General features: G+C 41.2%; 2 protein-coding genes across 2 annotated transcripts in view; both read left to right on the top strand.

Annotated features, from left to right (window-relative positions):
• Positions 1–1340, top strand: part of LOC139754282 (cuticle protein 16.8-like) — a 6804-nt gene extending 5464 nt beyond the window's left edge. The window contains exon 4 of the mRNA XM_071671665.1: positions 502–1340. Coding sequence (XP_071527766.1) covers positions 502–877 — 376 coding nt within the window. The 3' untranslated portion in view covers positions 878–1340. The remainder of the gene's footprint in view (positions 1–501) is intronic.
• A 9438-nt stretch (positions 1341–10778) lies between these two features.
• Positions 10779–17944, top strand: LOC139753996 (uncharacterized). The gene is made up of 4 exons (XM_071670951.1): positions 10779–10815; positions 15948–16019; positions 16270–16406; positions 17239–17944. Exons 1-4 carry the CDS (start codon positions 10801–10803, stop codon positions 17612–17614), a joined length of 600 nt encoding a protein of 199 aa, XP_071527052.1. The 5' UTR covers positions 10779–10800; the 3' UTR covers positions 17615–17944.
• Positions 17945–18046: the final 102 nt, after the last annotated feature.

Here is an 18046-nt window from a genome sequence, read left to right as displayed (position 1 = left end):
CGAATTATATAGACTTAACCTAGGGTGCTAAACTTGATTGAAATTTTGACCAATTCACCACACTTTACTATACGAGTGGAATACTTCGTAGTTTGTGCATCCATTTTCGTGTCCAAAATTCATCAGAATGTTCATATCATTTAATGGTTATCTATTGACTGTACTTTACAAATGCTTTGCACCTCCTGCTTCATACACATCCAACCACCCATCTCTAATGTAACCTTATAATCACAGTCTTTGCCTGTGGAATATTAACATCCTTACATGAATATAGTATATGGGCCATGTTAACCATAGGTCTAGAATTTATGTTTCTTATTTAGGTTCTAAGAATATATATATATATATATATATATATATATATATATATATATATATATATATATATATATATATATATATATATACTCGAATGAAGGCAACTCTTATAAGCATATATGTAACCAAACGCTCTGGCTGCCTCCCTACTGACCTCATCCATGTTTTCTGACCCCCCAGGGTGGTGCGGTACATCATAGATGGCGACTCCGGCTTTCAAGCTGACGTGAACGAGGAACCCGGCACAGAAATAGCAAATTACTACACCAACACCCTCAGCCAGCAGAGTTCCTCGGGACCTGCTGTATCCCAAGGCTTTGCCAAGAGTATCGACGTTGGCCGACCCGCCGTCAACGTAATCGCTACCCCTCAGCCATCTTTCACACCTTCCCAAGCCTTCACCAGTCAGTCCTTCAGCAACGTGATCGACGGAGGTATTATTGACGGAGGCATCATCGACGGTGGTATCATTGACGGTGGCATTATTGACGGCGGTATCATTGACGGAGGATTCATTGATGACAGTTTCGAAAACGACTCGATATACCACAGCTAGAAGGCTCTCTCCGAACTTTATCTTTAAGGCATAATACCTAAAATACAGTGACCACTCGTCCTAATTTCCAAAAGTCATCTGTTGTCTGCCAAAAACTGAACTTCCTGTCTACGAAAGTTGTCCAGAACCATACCTTCTGTGGGGACGTCTAGGCTCAGTGTCTTTGCCACATAATCTAAGAAAACCAAGTCATTATACATAGCGGTTTGTGTTTGAGTTCACTAGAAGGATAACTTTCGCAATCGGGAACTTCCTTGTTTAGTCACATTTTCTCTATAATGATAAATTCTCCTGATGATCCCATACTTACTGAAATAATACAACGTCTGATTACATTAGGAAACGAGAATGTTCAGAGAAACCTGAAGGTCACTGTGTTTTACCTCATTGTTGTATATATCCACAGATTCTATATAGTTTCTTACAATCTTTATGTTATTATAAATAAACCATTGCGTATTAACTTTTATTTTAAGTACTCCTACACTATTCACGTTGTTACGTTATTCTAATCGTAGAAATACGATACTCAAATAACATCAGCGATCGTATGACGCAAAAAGGTCCTCAGCATTTGAACCATGCTTAGCGAAGTGTTATTCGTCACTGTTTCACAATAAAATGTTATTCCATGTCCACTCCAAAGTCAATAAGGAATATAAAGACTTGTGCCTGGTTTGATAAGTCTGTTTCAGTATTTTTCTATACTATAAAAGGGCCATTCTGCCTTTGTGTTTGTCTGTCTATCTGCGCACGCGCAGATGACACTGCCAGATGGACTGGTAGTAAAGAATACAAACTCGCGGGCAAAACGTTTCACCTCGAACGAGACGAAGTACTTTTTCTTCAACGGGATTGTTAACATGTGGAACGATCTGCTGTTTAGAGTGGCTGAAACAGTACTATAGATACGTTTTGAAATAGACTTGATAAACATTTTTCTTAATGTCCACGACATACATCGTTCATATGCGCCTCAATCAATTACACTAACAGTTTGCAAGCTATTCTCCATGAATCATCTGCATATCTTCTAACTTTTACCACACTAATCTGTAAGTTTCTAAAGTCTTCCACTATCATAAACCCCTCGAAGGGACCCAGTGATCTATTGCAGTTTGAGTTCTTATGTGTTCTTAAATTTGTGTATCTAATCCCCTAGATACGCCAAGGAGATAGCCAGATGTATGGTAACCACCATACACAGTTGCCAATATTTCCTCTGTTCCCTTGGCAAAATAGACTTTGGTGATGGTAACCATGGAGGGAGGGAAACAGTGGTAGTAGTGGTGAGGGAGGGTATGGTATCCGTGGAAAGAGGGAATAGTGGTGGTGAGGGAGAGTGTGATGGCAATAGATGGAGGGTGTGGTGGCTGGGGAGGGAGGCTATGTGATAGTAAGGGAGAATGTGGTATCCATTGAGGAAGGGAGCGGTGATGATGAGCGAAGGTGAGACGGTCAGTGTGGTAGGGCAGGTTGGGTAGGGCAGCAGCTAGCCCACAAGGGCCCTGAGGGCCCATATCTGCTAGTTATCTAAAAAAAAGAATAAATTTATCAGCACTATAGAATGGCAGATCAGTCTGAGGATGTTGTTGAAGGTAAAAACAATCAAACCCCATACAATGTTGACAGTAATTCATTCGTTTCTTTAGCAGGATACAAATTGCTAGTTGCTAAGGTAATATATTTCAGGTAAAATATGCAAATGTAGAGCATGAAGATTGTGCCGGCAATATGGGAGGTATGAAGAGGAACAATGGCTGAGGTTAGCTGGTTGGAACCACTGAACAATACCATGCTAACGTTCAGGGTGTGATAACCAGTAAGGAAGGGAGAGACGGTGGTGAGGAAGGAAGTGCTGGTGATGAGGAAGGATTTGGTAGCCAGGGAGGGAAGGCCTGGTAGTGGTGAAGGAAGACGTTGTAGCCAGGGAGACAGGGAGTATTGGTGGTGAGAGAGAGAGTGTAGTGGTTAGGGAATGAGGGAGTGGTGGTGAACTGGGAGGCTGTGCTGGCCAGGGGGGATGAGTCTGTTGTTGCTAAGAGAGGGTGTGGTAGCCAGCGAAAGCGAGATCTGCGGTAGAGAAGGAAGGTGTGGCAGTCTTCCGCGAAACGAGCAGACAAGGGCAAGATTCTGCTGGTTTTCTCTAACTTGAGATCCCTCTCAGAATCGGGGAATCCAATACTGGGGCAAAGTTCACTTCATCCTTGTTGTGCAGTCCAATTCGTCATTTAATCCATACTTAGGGAACAGGAGATAAAGGCACAGGAACAGATACTTCACTGATCTGTTCCCAACGATGGCGTGCATAGCAGGCGAACCTCTTAGTGTTCTGAGGAAGAGAAGTGTGCGTGATGTAGTTACGTCATCGTTTGTTCTCCCCTTTTGAGGGAATGCATTCTCATGAGAGTTGACATGTCCCTGACAGCTGAATGCTTATGTAAGTGCTCAACAGATTATTCCAGTCTCGCAAACCGTTCAAGTCAAGGTTCGGAGCTCGGCGTGTCTTGCAAACTACTTCCATGTGCCCCAATCCATCTAGAGATGAGAGCGTCCCAGCCAGCGAACGTATGAACCTTAGCGACGGAACCTGCATTCTCCTTACTCACGAGCTACAGAACATTTGCCAGCTCGTCCCCCTGACAAAGCTAACCCACATCTCAGTCAGTGTCAGCTGCTGGATGGATGTAGTTGCTATAACTACCACGTCAGCGTCAGGGGAGGGTATCAATACCAAGATATATTCTTGATTTACTTATTTAATATGTGGCAAGATGAGTGTTTCCCCCTCCCACTTGTTCACTGAGCAAGACAATAGGCATCTCTGGGATGTACGGAAATCCCCGTGATATTTGCTATCGATTCCCTGTCATACATTTGCCATGTAAAGAAAACCATGCCAACTCTCTCTACAGTATAGCTTGACTGAAACAACAAGAGGCCCATCTGCCTTACGACGCCAAGATAATATTCCTCACTCGTAAGATGGGATGTGAGACCTATGTGAGCCACACCATATCTTACCTTGCTCAACTGTGTTGTTCATTTAGCTACTTTGTCGACAAAATTATTCATTATACACAAACAGATGCATTTCATTTGTCCCTGTCTTATAAATAATACGTGACTCGTCATTCACGGAACGAAAATTAAATACACCAATCAAAATTTCAGTTATCAGAACTCATTAATATCCAAACATACATTTCTTCTTCACCATCCACTGGTATGCGTTTCGTCTGCTTCCCAATCGACACCATTCACAATCCAAGAGACGACAAGGACAGTTGATTTCCCTCAGATATTCTATATCCTCTCATTCTTACACTAATTTTGCTTTATGTTTTATTTGATCTTTGTTTTCCTAGAAATACTGCAGACTTGAAAAGCAACGTAGAGGAACATTTAACAATGTCGTACGTCGCATCTTTTCTTGTTTATTTTCTAAAAACAATAATACGTACAAAACAATGGATGATGTTTATCACGGTGGACACAAGATCTTCATAAAGACGAGGTCAAATGTGTTAGGTTGCTATGGTATTATCATCCCCGTGTAAGACGAACAGATCTCCTTGAGGCCCACTAGATAAATCTCTTTTATAAATTCATTGGAATACAAGAAACGTCAGATCACTGAAACCTTTCGAGACCTTGTGATAGCAAAGGTGGTCAAAGATATGGAGCTGAGAGCTGGAAAAGCAAAATAAGCAAGCAAGTGACTTAGAAGTTACCTCTGGACTGTACATACAGTCCGTGAGGATTTCCAGCCCCTCCGGCTCCCTCCCCTTTTAGTCGCCTTTTACAACACAGGGAATACGTGGGAAGTATTCTTTCTCCCTTATCTCCAGGGATATATATATATTTATATTTATTTATTGATATATTTTGCTTTGTCGCTGTCTCCCGCGTTAGCGAGTTAGCGCAAGGAAACAGACGAAAGAATGGCCCAACCCACCCACATATACATGTATATACATACACGTCAACACATGCAAATATACATACCCATACATCTCGACGTATACATATATATATATATATATATATATACACACAGACATATACATATATATACATGTACATAATATACTGTCTGCCTTTATTCATTCCTATCGCCACCCCGCCACACATGGAATAACAACCCCCTCCCCCCTCATGTGTGCGAGGTAGCGCTAGAAAAGACAACAAAGGCCACGTTCGTTCACACTCAGTCTCTAGCTATCATGTAATAATACACCAAAACCACAGCTCCCTTTCCACATCCAGGTCCCACACAACTTTCCATGGTTTACCCAAGACGCTTCACATGCCCTGGTTCAATCCATTGACAGCACGTCGGCCCCGGTATAACACATCGTTCCAATTCACTCTATTCCTTGCACGCCTTTCACCCTCCTGCATATTCAGGCCCCGATCACTCAAAATCTTTTTCACTCCATCTTTCCACCTCCAATTTGGTCTCCCACTACTCGTTCCCTCCACCTCTGACACATATATCCTCTTGGTCAATCTTTCCTCACTCATTCTCTCCATGTGACCAAACCATTTCAAAACACCCTCTTCTGCTCTCTCAACCACACTCTTTTTATTACCACACATCTCTCTTACCCTATTATTACTTACTCAATCAAACCACCTCACACCACATATTGTCCTAAAACATCTCATTTCCAGACCATTCACCCTTCGCCGCACAACTCTTTATCCATAGCCCACGCCTCGCAACCATATAACATTATTAGAACCACTATTCCTTCAAACATACCCATTTTTGCTTTCCGAGATAATGTTCTCGACTTCCACACATTCCTCAACGCTCCCAGAATTTTCGCCCTCTCCCCCACCCTATGATTCACTTCCGCTTCCATGGTTCCATCCGCTGCCAGATCCACTCGAAGATATCTAAAACACTTCCTTCCTCTAGTTTTTCTACATTCAAACTTACCTCCCAGTTGACTTGTCCCTCAACCCTACTCTACCTAATAATCTTGCTCTTATTCACATTTACTCTCAACTTTCTTCTTTCACACACTTTACCAAACTCAGCCACCAGCTTCTGCAGTTTCTTACATGAATCAGCCACCAGCGCTGTATCACCAGTGAACAACAACTGACTCACTTCCCAAGCTCTCTCATCCACAACAGACTGCATACTTGCACCTCTTTCCAAAACTCTTGCATTCACCTCCCTAACAACTCGATCCATAAACAAATTAAACAACCATGGAGACATCACACACCCCTGCCGCAAACTTACATTCACTGAGAACCAATCACTTTCCTCTCTTCCTACACGTACACATGCCTTACATCCTCGATAAAAACTTTTCACTGCTTCTAGCAACTTGCCTCACACACAATATATTCTTAATACCTTCCACAGAGCATCTCTATCAACTCTATCATATGCCTTCTCCAGATCCATAAATGCTACATACAAATCCATTTGCTTTTCAAAGTATTTCTAACATACATTCTTCAAAGCAAACACCTGATCCACACGTCATCTACCACTTCTGAAACCACACTGCTCTTCCCCAATCTGATGCTCTGTACATGCCTTCACCCTCACAATCAATACCCTCCCATATAATTTCCCAGGAATACTCAACAAACTTATACCTCTGTAATTTGAGCACTCACCATTGTCCCCTTTGCCTCTGTACAATGGCACTATGCAAGCATTCCGCCAATCCTCAGGCACCTCACCATGAGTCATACATACATTAAATAACCTTACCAACCAGTCAACAATACAGTCACCCCCTTTTTTAATACATTCCACTGCAATACCATTCAAACCCGCTGCCTTACCAGCTTTCATCTTCCACAAAGCTCCCACTACCTCTTCTCTGTTTACCAAATCATTTTCCCTAACCCTCTCACTTTGCACACCACCTCGACCAAAAAACCCTATATCTGCCACTCTATCATCAAACACATTCAACAAACCTTCAAAATACTCACTCCATCTCCTTCTCACATCACTTAGAAAAGCAAATGGATTTGTATGTAGCATTTTTGGATCTGGAGAAGTCATATGATAGAGTTGATAGAGATGCTCTGTAGAAGGTATTAAGAGTATATGGTGTGGGAGGCAAGTTGTTAGAAGCAGTAAAAAGTTTTTATCGAGGATGTAAGGCATGTGTACGTGTAGGAAGAGAGGAAAGTGATTGGTTCTCAGTGAATGTAGGTTTGCGGTAGGGGTGTGTGGTGTCTCTATGGTTGTTTAATTTGTTTATGGATCGAGTTGTTAGGGAGGTGAATGGAAGAATTTTGGAAAGAGGGGCAGGCATGCAGTCTGTTGTGGATGAGAGAGCTTGGGAAGTGAGTTAGTTCTTGTTCGCTGATGATACAGCGCTGGTGGCTGATTCATGTGAGAAACTGCAGAAGCTACTGACTGAGTTTGGTAAAGTGTGTGAAAGAAGAAAGTAGAGAGTAAATGTGAATAAGAGCAAGGTTATTAGGTACAGTAGGGTTGAGGGTCAAGTTAATTGGAAGGTAAGTTTGAATGGAGAAAAACTGGAGGAAGTGAAGTGTTTTAGATATCTGGGTGTGGATCTGGCAGCGAATGGAACCATGGAAGCGGAAGTGACTCATAGGATGGGGGAGGGGGCGAAAATTCTGGGAGCCTTGAAGAATGTGTGGAAGTTGAGAACATTATCTCAGAAAACAAAAATGGGTATGTATGAAGGAATAGTGGTTCCAACAATGTTGTATGGTTACGAGGCGTGGGCTATGGATAGAGTTGTGCGGAGGAGGGTGGATGTGCTGGAAATGAGATGTTTGAGGACAATATGTGGTGTGAGGTGGTTTGATCGAGTAGGTAATAATAGGGTAAGAGAGATGTGTGGAAATAAAAAGAGTGTGGTTGAGAGAGCAGAAGAGGGTGTTTTGAAATGGTTTGGTCTCATGGAGAGAATGAGCGAGGAAAGATTGACCAAGAGGATATATGTGTCAGAGGTAGAGGGAACGAGAAGTGGGAGACCAAATTGGAGGTGGAAAGATGGAGTGAAAAAGATTTTGAGTGATCGGGGCCTGAACATGCAGGAGGGTGAAAGGAGTGCGAGGAAAAGAGTGAATTGGAACGATGTGGTTTACCGGGGTCGACGTGATGTCAATGGATTGAACCAGGGCATGTGAAGCGTCTGGGGTAAACCATGGAAAGTTCTGTGGGGCCTGGATGTGGAAAGGGAGCTGTGGTTTCGGTTCATTATTACATGACAGCTAGAGACTGAGTGTGAACGAATGGGGCCTTTGTTGTCCTTTCCTAGCGCTACCTCGCACACATGAGGGGAAGGGGATGTTATTTCATGTGTGGCGAGGTGGCGATGGGAATGAATAAAGGCAGATAGTATGAATTTTGTACATGTGTATATATGTATATGTCTGTGTGTGTGTATATATATATGTATACGTTGAGATGTATAGGTATGTATATTTGCGTTTGTTGACGTGTATGTATATACATGTGTATGTGGGTGTGTTGGGTCATTCTTTCGTCTGTTTCCTTGCGCTACTTCGCTAACGCGGGAGACAGCGACAAAGCAAAATAGATAAATAATAAATGAATATATATATATATATATATATATATATATATATATATATGTATATATATATATATATATATATATATATATATATATATATATCAGTATTTTAGCAGTGGCACTGGGTTTCCAGCACTTTTTGTAACTCCAGTGTTAAATATGGATTAGACATTCGTCATGGATTCATCATCTTCGACCTAGCTGACATGCTCCGTATATCCTTCACCAATTCACTGGACACCAACTCTCTTTTCATATAACTCATCAGAAAGATTCGGAGTTTCTTCTGATACCTTTAGCAAATTATGCTTTTTATTCAAATTACTTTCCCTCATATAAGCTTTCTTTTTCTACAAATCTACATCTATAATCTGTTAATATTATCCATCATTTTGATTACTACCCTGACTTTGCTTGCTCTTCTCTGTAGCAAAAGACAATTCTTCATCTTACTGTTGCACCATTTTGGTTACTTCAGGATAATTGCCGTTTGTTAAGCACTGGCACTCATGTCCCCACCACTCTGAAGCCATGATGAAAGTTTCTCATGCTATGTTCATACTGTTTGTGTCTACGATAGTTTCCCATCTTATCAAGAGCGCTTGGATTATCATCCTCATATGCCAAGCCTAAATCTGGTATTTTTGTCATGGTTAACAGTAAAGACATTATCGATGTCTATAAAGAACGTAGCTTGTCAATGATAATCTTTGCCATACCTTTATCCATTCACAACAATATCGATGGTATTCTCGGTTGTCGTTGAAACAATGTATTTTCACGTCATAAGTGAGTTTCTCAGCGCATTACACCGGGGTGCTATTAAGCAAGTCCCTGCTCAGAGCTACTGGGAAAAAGGATTCTCCCAGCTTCGTTACTAGAATATAATATTCTTCCATTATGATTGAATTATGTTTATTATAAATGTGTGTTTAATGGTAATACAGTCTTTGGTGTACATCTGATGCCTGTAAGGGAGGATTGTTTGAGGATATAGTGAAGATGAGAGCGTAGTGTAGATGGTTTTGACTTCACCTGAGCGTCAGGTGAATACTAAGGTAAAGTGAAGATAGCTAGAATAAAAAGAAATGGATATGGTGTTATGGGTGCAGTGCTGATGGCCTTTGATGTCTCATATAAAGAGCCAGTGTGTCGAAGGTGTAATGAAGGTGTGTATGTCATGAGAGACGTTAAGAAGCATTTCTCCAGGAAGAAGTGAACTTAGGGTCATTGACGTGGTGTGAACTTGTTTGGTGGCGTGCATAGATTATGAGTGGCTATCCGATGTGAGACATGCTGTATTTGCATGCGAATTTGTCGTTTCTCTTGTTAACCACAGTTAACATTTCTGAAGTTAATGAAAGGGATATACATTGATGAATGGACGGACATTATCCTGGACTTCCCTTTATACTTCAGGCCAATATTTGTCAGATGTTTTTCTTGACTAACAGAATGATTATGTAAAGCAAGAATAACATCTGACAAATATTGGCCTGAAGGGAAAGCCTGGGCTAATGTCCGTACAGTCATCAACATATGTCCCTTTCATTACCTTTAGAAATGTTAACAGTGGAGTGAACAAATTGTTAATGGTACGAGAAATGAAAAAACAAAATATCTGGCATCTTATTGCGTTACACTCTCGACAGAAAGGACATCAATTAAAGGAAAATATTGCACTGAATGAATATGAAAACCAACGTTATCTTAAGCAAACCTTAAGTCTAACCAAGGAATTTCTTTGCCTAGTCCCCCACCCACCGATCAAACATCCTGAGTCTGACCACTAACCAGGCAGCCTCCTCCCCTGAATCCCTATCCAGCTAAATTGTGGACAGCGCATTGGTCCAAAGACCTTTTCACTTTAAGTAGAGTGACATCTGAAACGCTTTCATAAACAAGAGAACGAGTTTGGAAGACAATTCTAACCACTGCACATGGCTTTGGATTGAACAGTTTTCAGCTCGTGGCCTTGACCTTTGACCAAGACCTCTAAAATTTATTCAAATATAGATCCTTTTTATGCAGTTTCTTTCGGTATACGTTTGGTTCACATACATTTGCCGAATCATCTTAAAAAATCTAATCACGTAAGCAACTTTTCATGTGATACCTTTAGCAAATGAGTCGGCTGGTTTAAAAAATCATTCACTATTCTGTGTTTAGACTAGACACAGTCTAGTTTTTCAATACCAAACTAGTCAGCGACTATCCTTTAGATAGTTAGAACAAAAACATAATGAAGTGGACGATCAGGCAACAAGATGCTCCACCAGAAGCTCAACCCTGGCGTGAAAGTGAGGGTGTATATAAGCCAGGCAGGGAGGAGTGGCGTTACAGTCAATCTCTCGCTCCTCTACAGTTATGGCGTCAGCACAGGTGAGGAAGGAGTATTTGATGGGAGGAGGAGAATAAGAGACAGCACAATCCAGAGTTGGCTGGTGAAGGCGGGACGAGGGAGTGAAGAGTCAGGCGATGGTTAGCGTTCCTGAAAGTGACTCATTCATTGGCTGCCCAGGGTCTACCACATGGTTTGGGGCAGTCGGTCCCCTGTCAACCCAGTTGTTCAGCCACCACTAGGGGTTATATATATATATATATATATATATGTATATATATATATATATATATATATATATATATATATATATATATATATATATATATATATATATATATATATATATATATATATATATATATATATATATATATATATATATATATATATATATATATATATATATATATATAAATATATATATATATGTTTTATTATCTTATTATTATACTTTGTCGCTGTCTCCTGCGTTAGCGAGGTAGCGCAAGGAAACAGATAAAAGAATGGCCCAACCCACCCACATACACATGTATATACATACACGTCCACACACGCACATATACATACCTAAACATCTCAACGTATACATATATATACACATACAGACATATACATATATACACATGTACATGATTCATACTGCCTGCCCTTATTCATTGCCGTCGCCACCCCGCCACACATGAAATAAAAATCCCAAACCCCCGCATGTCCACGAGGAAGCGCTTCGAAAGGACATCAAAGGCCACATTCGTTCACACTCAGTCTCTAGCTGTGATGTATAATGCACAGAAACCACAGCTCCCTTTCCACATCCAGGCCCCACAGAACTTTCCATGCTTTACCCCAGACGCTTCACATGCCCTGGTTCAATCCAACGATAGCACGTCGACCCCGGTATACCACATCGTTCCAATTCACTATATTCCTTGCACGCCTTTCACCCTCCTGCATATTCAGGCCCCGATCACTCAAAATCTTTTTCATTCGATCTTTCCACCTCCAATTTGGTCTTCCACTTCTCGTTCCCTTCACCTCCGACACATATATATCCTCTTTGTCAATCTTTCCGCACTCATTGTCTCCATGTGACAAAACCATTTCAAAACAACCCCTTCTGCTGTCTCAAACACACTCTTTTTATTACCACACATCTCTCTTACCCTTTCATTACTTACTCGATCAAACCACCTCACACCACATATTGTCTTCAAACATTTCATTTCCAACACATCCACCCTCCTCCGCACAACTCTATCTATAGCCCACGCCTCGCAACCAAATAGCATTGTTGGAACAACTATTCCTTCAAACATACCCATTTTTGCTTTCCAAGATAGCGTTATGTTCTCGACTTTCACACATTTTTCAACGCTCCCAGAACTTTCGCCCCCTCCCTGCACCCTATGATTCACTTCCGCTTCAATGGTTCCATCCGCTGCCAAATCCACTCCCAGATATCTAACACCTTCACTTCCTCCAGTTTTTCTCCATTCAAACTTACCTCCCAATTGACTTGTCCCTCAACCCTGCTGTACCTAATAACCTTGCTCTTATTCACATTTACTCTCAGCTTTCTTCTTTCCCACACTTTACCAAACTTAGTCACCAGCTTCTCCAGTTTCTCACATGAATCAGCCACCAGCGCTGTATCATCAGCGAACAGCAACTGACTCACTTCCCAAGCTCTCTCATCCACAACAACTGCATACTTGCCCCTCTCTCCAAAACTCTTGCATTCACCTCCCTAACAACCCCATCTATAAACAAATTAAACAATCATGGAGGCATCACGCACCCGTGCCGCAAACCAACATTTACTGAGAACCATTCACTTTCTTCTCTTCCTACATGTACACATGCCTTACATCCTCAATAAAAACTTTTCACTGCTTCTAACAACTTGCCTCCCACACCATATATTCTTGATACCTTCCACAGAGCATCTCTATCAACTCTATCATATGCCTTCTCCAGATCCATTAATGCTACATACAAATCCAATTGCTTTTCTAAGTATTTCTCACATACATTCTTCAAAGCAAACACCTGATCCACACATCCTCTACCACTTGTGAAACCACACTGCTCTTCCCCGGTCTAATGCTCTGTATATGCTTTCACCCTCTCAATCAATACCCTCCCATATAATTTCCCAGGAATACTCAACAAACATATACCTCTGTAATTTGAGCACTCCCTTTTATCCCCTTTGCTTTTGTACAATGGCACTATGCAAGCATTCCGCCAATCCTCAGGTACCTCACCATGAGTCATACATACATTAATCAACCTTACCAACCAGTCAACAATACAGTCACCTCCTTTTTAATCAATTCCACTACTATGCCATCCAAACCCGCTGCCTTGCCACCTTTCATATTTTGCAAAGCTTTTACTACCTCTTCTCTGTTTACCAAATCATTCTCACTAACCCTCTCATTTTGCACACCACATCGACCAAAACACCCTATATCTGCCACTCTATCATCAAACACATTCAACAAACCTTCAAAATACTCACTCCATCTCCTTCTCACATCACCACTACTTGTTATTACCTCCCCATTAGCCCCCTTCACTAATATTTAAATTTGTTCTTTTGTCTTACGCACTTTATTTACCTCCTTCCAAAACATCTTTTTATTCTCCCTAAAACTGAATGATACTCTCTCACCCCTACTCTCATTTGCCCTCTTTTTCACCTCTTGCACCTTTCTCTTGACCTTCTGCCTCTTTCTTTTATACATCTCCCACTCATTTGCATTATTTCCTTGCAAAAATCGTCCAAATGCCTCTCTCTTCTCTTTCACTGATAATCTTAGTTCTTCATCCCACCACTCACTACCCTTTCTATTAGCCCGCCTCTCACGCTTCTCATGCCACAAGCATCTTTTGCGCAAGCTATCACTGCTTTCCTAAATACATCCCACTCTTCCCCCACTCCCCTCACGTCCTTTGTTCTCACCTTTTTCCATTCTGTACTCAGTCTCCACTGGTACTTCCTCACACAGGTCTCCTTCCCAAGCACACTTACTCTCACCACTTTCTTCACCCCAACATTCTCTCTTCTTTTCTGAAAACCTCTACAAATCTCCACCTTCGCCTCCACAAGATATTGATCAGACATCCCTCCAGTTGCACCTCTCAGCACATTAACATCCAAAAGTCTCTCTTTCGTGCGCCTATCAATTAACACGTAATCCAATAACGTTCCCTGGCCATCTCTCCTACATACATACGTATACTTATGTATATCTCTCTTTTCATACCAGGTATTCCCAATCACCAGTCCTTTTTCAGCACAAAAAAACTACAAGCTCTTCATCATTTCCATCTACAACACTGAACACCCCATGTACACCAATTATTCCCTCAACTGCCACATTACTCACCTTTGTATTCAAATCACCCATCACTAACCCGGTCTCGTGCATCAAAACTACTAACACACTCACTCAGCTGTTCCCAAAACACTTGCCTCTCATGATCTTATTTCTCATGCCCAGGTGCATATGCACCAATAATCAGCCATCTCTCTCCATCCACTTTCAGTTCTACCCATATCAATCTACAGTTTACTTTCTTACACTTTATCACATACTCCCACAACTCCTGTTTCAGGAGTAGTGCTACTCCTTCCCTTGCTCTTGTCCTCTCACTAACCCCCTGACTTTACTCCCAAGATATTCCAAACCACTCTTCTCCTTTACCCTTCAGCTTCGTTTCACTCAGATTCAAAACATCCAGGTTCCTTTCCTATCTCTTCTTTTTTCTCATCACAGTTACATGCACACACATTTAGACACCCCAATCTGAGCCTTCGAGGAGGATGAGCACTCCCCGCGTGACTCCTTCTTCTGTTTCCCCCTCTAGAAAGTTGATATATATATATATATATATATATATATATATATATATATATATATATATATATATATATATATATATATATATATATATATATATATATATACATATATATATATATATATATACTCCTATGAGTCCACACCAAATGAAACATGATAAGTTCCCAAGTGCACTTTCGTGCAATAATCACATCATCAGGGGAGGAAATACAAGGAGGAATTATAACAGTCAGTTGATGACAACGAGAAGACGTAGCTAGGACGCCATTTGGTAAATGAGTGACTGTCGTCACGTAAGGAAAAACTTCTTACCTCGTACATAGCATAACAAGGTCACAATGTAGAGGGATTCTGATTTGGTTCTGAGGTTTATGTATGCTGAAGGTTTCAGAATGCTGAAGGTAGACAGACGAATGAAACTATACACTCGACCGTCACGTGTTGTTCAGTTTCATAACAGTCAGCCACATAAGGACGGCCGTGTAACCAAAATTGTAGAGTAATGTAGACCCTATTTACAATCAAGGTCATCTAATGGGAAACTACGAATATTCTCTTTATGCATGAACGCCTTGATGCGCCCCTGTGGTAGTGAGCAGGTAAAACCATTGTCATTAATGGACTCTTATCAGTACTGGAATAAATCATATAATTAATCCCTTCTGACCGAAAACCCTATCTTGAAATACAAAGTCTCAGCTATTCTAATGCATGTACATATTTGGCACAGTTCGTTGTTTATGTGGCGAACCACAAGTCCAGGTAATATGCAAATCATATTACCAAACAGATATGAGACTTCACGATGTAAATTACCAGACAATTAATGGTTGTAATTACTAGAGAATTAATGGTTGTAATGGACTACATTCTCATCAGAGATCAACCACTTAATGAACCTATTAGTAATCCTTTACAACGGAGCTTAAGTAGGAACGTGTGGGTAGATCCTGGAGGGAGAGTGTTGCTTTGTTTACGGTTGACAACCTATGGATAAAAGTCTCATTAAGATTTGCATTAACTTCATTCCTATCTTCCACAAGGTGGTTCCTGTGTGTGTGTGTGTAAGTGTGTGTGTGTGTGTGTGTGTGTGTGTGTGTGTGTGTGTGTGTGTGTGTGTGTGTGTGTGTGTGTGTGATCAATATTGATATTTTATTTATACACAAACTCACACACACATTCTTCATACCTCGCATTCCGACAGTTGTCTACTGTAGAAGTATGTGCACAGTACATCATCCTTTTGTAACTCTACAACTTTTTACAAACAAAAACATTTTACTGTAATTTGCGTCCCACAGTTCCTCCTCCTCCTGAGCCTGGTGGTGATGGCTGCCACTGGGGCCCCACAGCTTGGAGACGACAGTGACGAGGTGAGCAACACATTACACTCATCACTCTCATGATCCAAGAGATTCAATAAGTATTTGTTTTACTGAATGCACAACCGATTAGATTAAACGATATTTCTCATAAAGCAATTGTTATTATCTGCCTCTGAAATCCTTCTCTCTCTTTCTCACACTTCTCTTTATATCAGAAATCATTTGAACAACGCTATAACTACAGGTGATAAGATTAGCATCACTGCAACACTCTCTCTCTGACGTCTCTCACTTGCAGCAACCGACGCCTTACGACTTCGCGTACGGTGTGAACGTACCGGACACGGGCGACGCCAAGGAACACAAGGAGTCCGTCTCCCCGTCAGGACGGACCGAGGGCGAGTACCGATGGCGCCAACCTAATGGACTCGACACGTGAGCATCTCCAGTCTATAACGTGTTTATGTTAGTGCAGACATTAAGGTCATAATATCTCACTGTAAATGATCATGTTACAACCTACTTATGGTACAGAGTTTAAGCTGGCAGTCGCCTCTTTATCTAACCTGAGTCACATTCAGGAGAACATTTATAATCAGAAAGATCCTCAAGTAGGAACATGTCAATGACAATTGTACTTAATTATCTACAAACCTTAAGCTTAGGCGAGCAAGGCCTCATTCTCGTCAGGAGAATTAGAAATATAAGCATGGCACCACAGAGATGGTTTTGTATCGTCAGATCTTCATGTTTTTTCTCTCTTTTCTAACAGACATCATAATACTGCCGTCTTCTTTATGGATATTGAATTCACACCACAAATAGTTACCACAAGTATATAATGTTTATGTTACGCACATGATCTCTTAACTGACAGCCTAATCTTTTATCCATAGAAACTTATGTAGCAATGCAGTTAATGCCGCTTAATAAACACGACTTATTAAGAGGTCTACCACACGAGAATATTCTTTAAGATATACATAGAATACATACGTCGCTATATGTCATCACCCTTCTTCTAAGACCTCATTTATCAACTGTGGTGTGATTTTCAAGTTACAGATACTTTATGTCTCCCTTACATTAGCACCCACACCTTCATCATTATACCATCATTATCACTCCCGTTGCTTGTGGACGATGATAGCCCTTAAAGGTACCATAGTTCATCATCATTTCTCCTCGCTTCTCTTATTTATATATACGTAACCAAGAGATCTGGCTGCCTCCCTACTGACCTCATCCATGTTTTCTGACCCCCCAGGGTGGTGCGGTACATCATAGATGGCGACTCCGGCTTTCAGGCTGACGTGAACGAGGAACCCGGCACAGAAATAGCAAATTACTACACCAACACCCTCAGCCAGCAGAGTTCCTCGGGACCTGCTGTATCCCAAGGCTTTGCCAAGAGTATCGACGTTGGCCGACCCGCCGTCAACGTAATCGCTACCCCTCAGCCATCTTTCACACCTTCCCAAGCCTTCACCAGTCAGTCCTTCAGCAACGTGATCGACGGAGGTATTATTGACGGAGGCATCATCGACGGTGGTATCATTGACGGTGGCATTATTGACGGCGGCATCATTGACGGAGGTTTCATTGATGACAGTTTCGAAAACGACTCGATATACCACAGCTAGAAGGCTCTCTCCGAACTTTATCTTTAAGGCATAATACCTAAAATACACTGACCACTCGTCCTAATTTCCAAAAGTCATCTGTTGTCTGCCAAAAACTGAATTTCCTGTCTACGAAAGTTGTCCAGAACCATACCTTCTGTGGGGACGTCTAGTCTCAGTGTCTTTGCCACATAATCTAAGAAAATGCAGTCATTACTTTTAGGGGTTTGTCTTTGAGTTCCCTAGAAGGACAGCTTTCGCACTCAGGATCTTCGTTTCATAGTGAGAGTCTTTGTGTAGCGTTGATTAATCCTGATGATGCCATACGTAAAGAAAAAGTATATGGTTGGAATTTATCAGAGACTGCAAGTATCGTGTTTGATAAACTTTATTTGACTGTATCTTACGTGATTTGTTATATATATATATATATATATATATATATATATATAT

This window comes from Panulirus ornatus, chromosome 16, assembly GCF_036320965.1.
Source record: "Panulirus ornatus isolate Po-2019 chromosome 16, ASM3632096v1, whole genome shotgun sequence".
NCBI lineage: Eukaryota > Metazoa > Arthropoda > Malacostraca > Decapoda > Palinuridae > Panulirus > Panulirus ornatus.
This window is presented reverse-complemented; position numbering and strand designations above follow the sequence as displayed.

What these genes read in the sequence shown, in the direction of transcription:
- LOC139753996 (XM_071670951.1), top strand. An exon ending in TTGGAGACGACAGTGACGAG is followed by an intron (nt 16,020 to 16,269) that starts GTGAGCAACACA and finishes TCTCACTTGCAG; the next exon opens with CAACCGACGCCTTACGACTT. An exon ending in CAACCTAATGGACTCGACAC is followed by an intron (nt 16,407 to 17,238) that starts GTGAGCATCTCC and finishes CTGACCCCCCAG; the next exon opens with GGTGGTGCGGTACATCATAG.